We start from the raw sequence: 6473 nt of genomic DNA, 5'->3' as shown, positions 1-6473 counted from the left end.
GTTATCAAAGTACTCACGTGCACCTCCAATTTCCTTCATTCTGCAGAAAGATAATACCAAGTGGGCAGAGAATCAGCCACGAGCTCTGCAGTCACCAGAGGAAAAGCAAAATCTGTTTTCCTGCAACTCCCAACAGCAAACACGTTTATACACCTATTTCACTTCCAAGGTACTTCATGCTGCTACAGACATTCAACCCCAGAGCAAAAACATCTACGGCTGATGAGTATAAGAACAAAAAGAGATTAACTATTAGGGACTGTCACTATTCGCATACACTCTATTGCATTTCTGGGCAGAAAAGGCTAAAAAAGAGGGCTGACAAGGTTTAGGAACTATGTGTAGTTCAGTGAAGCTTTAAATCAAGTTAACACTCGCACAACCCTTGGGGGATTTGCATAATTTTCATAATGCGCGGCATGTTTTTGCCTCCTGATAGAAGCCATCCGTTATGTAAGCAAATTGGTTGCATAATTATGCAGATGGGAAAATAATTTTAATTGATTCAACAGAAAAGTGTGCTGTTCATTTGTTCTTTTCACCTGGGATTTCTTTTTACTCTGTGAGGAAAGAAATAAATTGGGAGAGATAACCAGGAGGTGATGCTGCCAGATACCAGCTCCATTGCATGGGGTACCTGTTTTCTAACAGATCCAGGACAACAATCTCCTCCCACCCTTCTGAGCACAGGAAGGAAATTCCTCCTTCTTAGCCAAAAGCTCTCACCATTTATTGTTTATGAATATTGTCACAGTAGTCCGTGGGAGTAGTACTGTGGCTTTATCTGGTTTCATTCTCCTTTATAGGTTGGGCTTACCTGTCATTCTGCACGGTTCCTCCCGCTGGCTCAGCAGGAATGGACTTTAGGCGTGAATGTATTTCAGCAGAAAGGCTGGAGGTCCATAAAAACAACTCTACACCTTCAAATAATTTCTATTATGTGGCACACACATTTCCGAATGGAAAGGTTACTTTACAACAAAGTTGTAAACATCTAACAATCTGAAAGAGTAGGTATTTTGACTACTTCTTGACCCCTAACAGAAGGAAACATAAGAAGGAAACATCACAATGTGAGAATTGTGAGAATTTATGTTTTTGTAGTGGAAAATTCCACTGACCTTGCATATTCCAAAGTGATTGTGGAGGCGTAACAGTGGGGAGAGAGTATGTTAAGCAGATAAGGGGACAGTAGAAGGTCCCACTGTCCCCAGATTAAAGAAAATAGCTAAGAAAAACGAGATGAGCAGTGCAAAACCAGTAAGAACAAAAAATCACAAGCCCTCTAGTCACAAGAGAAGAAAGAGAAAAAAAAAAAAAAAGGAAAAGGAGAAATAAAAGGTTGGTCAAATAAAATTGTATGTATATGGCATAGTAATAAGTGTTGAGTAGTTTGTGAACCTGCAGTACTCAGCCAGTAAGAAAATGGGAGGAATTAAGCATGAGGTAATAAGGCATATAAGGTTATGATACACTTTTTGCTGTGCTCTGCTGCTTGCAGGACACCTGCCACTGCAATCGTGAGTAAAAATGTTAGTTCACCGAGATCCTCGCCTGAACCTGTATTATTGGCTGGAGATTGTTTCTCACAACAATAAAGTTGCTAGGAACAGCTACAGAGCCCTTTTCTCATTGCTCCTTTATTTCTTTCCTCATCCTCAGTCTGCAGGGAAGTCAAAAAGTGGTATCAGTTTCTCCAGTCCCATTACACCCAAAAGCACAGAAGCTCTGAGGCCAACAACGTCACTAGTAGCTTTTGATACTAGATGTGGTACCAGTAATTTTAGAGGATATGCAGAAGGGTTAAGACTGAAAAACGTAGACCTGAAATTTGCCACAAGATAAAGATATAAGATATATCCAGAGAATGTTGAAAAGACAGAAACATGAACCAGCAATCGCTCTTAACGTGGCCATATTTTCCTAAGCTGAGGAGTATGGCACTAAGATTTTGGTAATTAAATGCTTGATTGCTACACCAGAGACGTTTCATTTTACTCTCTCCCCCCATGTGCGAAGTCTCAGTAGCATCCCATTAGGATTCCTCAGCAAGCTGAGCGCAGCACACAGGCCATTCCCCCAGATCCTCCACTCGAGCCTGCAGTTAAAACTGGAAGCTGGCCATGTCCACAGCTGGGAGCTTCAGCCCAATTTATTCATGAGCATTTGCTACATTATGTGCTATGGCATGGTGAAAAAATGCATAATCGGACTGATTTCACACATTCTTAACCTCCTCACACAGTATATCGTACTTGAGATCCTTGTAGTAGTTCCTAGATATTAAAGTCTCTACGTCACTGGCCTATGCTTTTGCATACCTATGAATATTAATTATAGAGATCTGAATGGAATTAAATATTTTAATGGCAGCACTGATTCACAGGTGTTTTGGGTATTTCACATAAAGAATAAAACCCAACATTTATTAACATCTTAAAAAATCTTCCAGAACGATACCTCCCTTTACTACATTATAAAACATCATAAAACTATCAAGCTTCTATCTCCAGCTTCTCACCTCCATCCAAGAGGTGGGTTAAAAAACTCTCAAAACTATCAATGCTTTGAAATAAAACTGTTGCAAGTCTTCCAAACTACATTATTCTGTTTTAGTTACAAGAAACTGTCCATACCTAACAAATGTCATCTTTCCAAGAGCATACCTTGTAATCAGTGAAAATTGAAGATTTCCATAAAGAGCAAGGGCATTTCTCATACATCATTAACTAACAGCATACTGAATTAGAATAGCTTTGTCTAGATTTAGCTACTGAGTGCAGCATAGGATTATTTTTTTTGAAGCACTGTCTCTGTCTGCAAACACCTAACTGTACCTTTTGTCTCCTATATGAGAAAAAAAATCTATCAAATGAGTTGCTAGTCTCTAACATAGAAGTTCTTTCAGCTATTAAGAAACAGGAACTTGTATAAAGGGAAAAGCAAAAAGAGGGATATTTTCTGGCGGTGGCTATCTGCAAAAATGCATCTTCTCTGTTGTCCTTAACTTTGATCTTTGAAATATTTCTCCATCTTTTCAGGAGCATTTCCATTCCACAATGAAGTTTTCCTCACTTGCTACGTCCTTTCAGCACATGAATTTCTGTCACGAAAAGGGTACTAAGAACGCTGATCAAGAAACCTTTCTGAAATTTTGATACACAACAAAATAACCAGATTTATGCAGTCTTTCAAAGACCCAAAAAGTATGAAAGTGTGAGATATAAGACTTAACAGTAACTATTTAAATTGCCTACTGGTTTATCATGGTGATAGGGAGAAACAGCTGGATCCTGATGCACCCACCAGTTTTAACAGAACTTCTTAGCAGTGATGCGGGGAGGCTGCTTTGCCTGTTAATATAAAATATGACTGAGATTGCATCACATCAGCTGAAGATGGTACTCAGGGGATGGAGCCAAAACATTGCACAAACTTTCCACAGTTCCAAGCTAACCTGGAAAGTCGATGGCTAATCTCTGAAGAATAAATCAACATTTGGGTATTTTTTTTTCTGGGGCTGATCTAAGCAAAAATTCAAGGTTACTTATAATGGAAAAATAATGCTGTCCCTAGAACATCCCAAACTTTGAAGCCATAAGGATTACTGAGAGTATTTTGTCCTCCTGCATCTCTCAAACACAGTATTAGCCACATCTGGTACTGCTTACAGAAATGTGGGATTTAGCTGAAGTTCAGATAGCTTCCGACTAATTCCAAGGAAGATTAAGCTACAAAGGATCTTACAAGAAGTAATTAGCAAAACTGACTTAGTTTCTTACTGTTGACTACATTGCCAGTTTTAATTTGTTGAAATCTCCAAAATTGCTCTTGCCTGTAATGCTGGAGTGGCTGGCAGAACGTCAGTTCAGATTTCTCATCTGAAACCTCATATCCATCATATCCAGCACTCAGCTACTAGGGAACAAAGCAGCAGAACGCTACTGGATTTGACTAAGTGGGTAGCCTTGCAAATGGGAGAGCCATCTCAGAGAACACCGAGTGGTAGAACCCAAACTCTGAACTAGTGTCAATTGTTTCTCAAGGACACGGATTTTAAAGAAATGCCATCTGATTGTTACTACTGAACCTGCTAGTTTTTATGAGGAAAGCAGGTGAGATCCTGACAGAAGAATGATGCGCTGCAAAAACATAAGAGCTTCTATCCCTGTATTTTTCTGTACAGGTGGGACAGTCATCTCAGAGGTCATCAGACTCGAATCTTCCTTCATCCAGTAGCCTCCTCTAAGACAGACTGGATGAGCAGTGGTATCAGATGGAAGAATTCCTGAAGAAATAGGAATGCTACAAGCAGCTTGCTACAAGCCTCCAGCTCATCATACAGTTGGCAAAAAACTTAAAACGGTAAAGTCAATTATCAGATGTGAAGGCAGAAAACACTTTTCTCTAAAAGCACCATCAAGGGCGAGAGAAAGTTTTCCTTTCCAGTGAAAATGCACAGATACACAAATGGGAAGCCATATACAGGCAGTTATCTAGACACAGCCAAACCTTCAGCTGTGAGCGACTTGTGTAGACTCTCAGTTCTGTGAAGGAAAGGTATCCTAAGTCAGGCACGTCTCATGTGGGAAATGATTTTGAAGATATTTTATGCTCACTGCTTTTTACTGTGTGTAAAATGCTCTTTTCGTCCTACTATCTGCATCATCATCGATATTAAATACATAAAAATACAACTTGAGTTTTGAAGCCCTGCTCTAAGTCAGTAAGGCTGAACACAGTGACAAATACCTTTAGTAATTTTTATTAGTTTTAACAATGATCGCTTAAACCACTGAACTCCCTCCCCCAAAGTCTTTATTTTTATTTATTAATTAATGACTACTGAAACAGCCAGACCTTTCCAGCCCATTTCATATTCTCCTGAAGCCACTTTAGAGCAGATGTATGCTCCAAGCTGTAAACTTCTTCCATATTAACATTCACTGTCATACGCTTAAGAAAAAGCCTTGGATCAGACACATGAGCAGCCAGGCTAAGTCTCTCCATTCCTGCTTGATAGTCACTGTTATTCTGAACTGTCTGGTCTTCACATCTGTAAGTGAATTTTCACAAATACAAAATTATGCAATGTGCAGGCCCTCCCTCTGCCATTTGCCTCATGGTTTATACTGGCAACAAGATCACAAAAACACTAAACTAACGCCTTGTGTTCATTTATGATAGACGTTAACTTCTAGACAAATTTTAGCTGATTATTTTGAAGAATTTAATAAGACATTAGAATTTAAGAAGTTAAATTTAATAAGTTAGACATCTTTTTAACATATTTTGCAGTACTGAAACGTAATAGGATTTAATGCCAGTGCAAAGCAGGTCTGCAATATTCACATTTCATGAAGAAATGCTCTAGTCAGGGCTGGCAAATTCAGTAAAGGAATGTAAACTATTTTATGAATTGGATATTCCAAGAATTTATATAACATGCTTGAATCCAAAAGGATTACTCATGCTTGGCATGTAATCACTTTTGGAATAAGGATGTGCCTAAGTGACATGCCTATGTTTTTGCAAGAGCAGAATTTACTCTTTAAGCAGACAAGCAGAGGTATGACAGCATACTAGCAAAACTGTCATCTAGTATAGGCTGCAACTTCTACATCAACAAATATTCATAAATAATAAATCCCTCTATGGCGTTTAATTTCCTTGAGTGTCATATTAGCTGAAGAATATATCCTAAGCATAATCAGAAAAATTCTTCTGATGACAAAAATTCTCTAAACGATACTGTTGTTCTGGCCAGCACTGTTCTCCTAATAATCTGATCATACTTAAAACTGAGTGTGATTTGTCTTTTCTGCTGCTTGTAACATATAAGTTTCTTTTTTTACAGGACATGATTATTTTGACCTGAAGTAACCACTGTTCCAAACATAAATTTAACATTCCTTTAAAAGACAGCACAAAAACTTAAACAAATTGTGTGTCTTTAAAGGTAAGATTTTCAAAAAAGACAAGGTAAAAAAAAACAACACCAGAACAACAACAAAAAAAAAACAACCACCATCTAATTTATCCAAAAAAGCCCACAAAATTAAGAGATGTATTTCTCAGGATGGGTAGAGCTGAAAGAAGACACAGCACTCAAGTTTGAGATGCCCTCATTCATCCTTCTTAACAAATGCAGCTTTGCTATGCAGTTTCACATCTTGATTCTGAGCCAAACACTCCCAGAGAAAATAGGGTCTTGAAAAACAAATTACAGGCATAATCCAGTGACAGTGGTTGGTGGTTTATGGACAAGAAGGAAAAGCAATGAAACAAATTTTTATCTTGCAGTTACTCAGTCTCACAGGAAGGGAAAAAAATCACACTTAATACCAAGATACTCCCTAGAGAGAGAATCAAATAAAATGGTTCCAAGCACTTGCCAAAGAACAGCCAAAAAAGTTGCATTTGCTTTATGAAAGGAGTTAACATTTTGACTGTGCCTTTCTCCTCCAATGCTT

The 6473-nt window shown here is 38.3% G+C and overlaps 1 protein-coding gene across 1 annotated transcript in view; it reads right to left on the bottom strand.

Annotated features, from left to right (window-relative positions):
* Positions 1-23: 23 nt before the first annotated feature.
* The window catches only part of TOPAZ1 (testis and ovary specific TOPAZ 1), a 40691-nt gene continuing 34241 nt past the window's right edge, over positions 24-6473 (bottom strand). The window contains exon 20 of the mRNA XM_072033441.1: positions 24-5056. Within this exon, the coding sequence (XP_071889542.1) occupies positions 4843-5056 (214 nt within the window). The 3' untranslated portion in view covers positions 24-4842. The remainder of the gene's footprint in view (positions 5057-6473) is intronic.

The sequence above is a fragment of the Anas platyrhynchos genome, chromosome 2 (assembly GCF_047663525.1).
Source record: "Anas platyrhynchos isolate ZD024472 breed Pekin duck chromosome 2, IASCAAS_PekinDuck_T2T, whole genome shotgun sequence".
Lineage (NCBI taxonomy): Eukaryota > Metazoa > Chordata > Aves > Anseriformes > Anatidae > Anas > Anas platyrhynchos.
The sequence above is the reverse complement of the archived record's forward strand: the minus strand, read 5'-3'. Positions and strand labels throughout refer to the sequence as shown.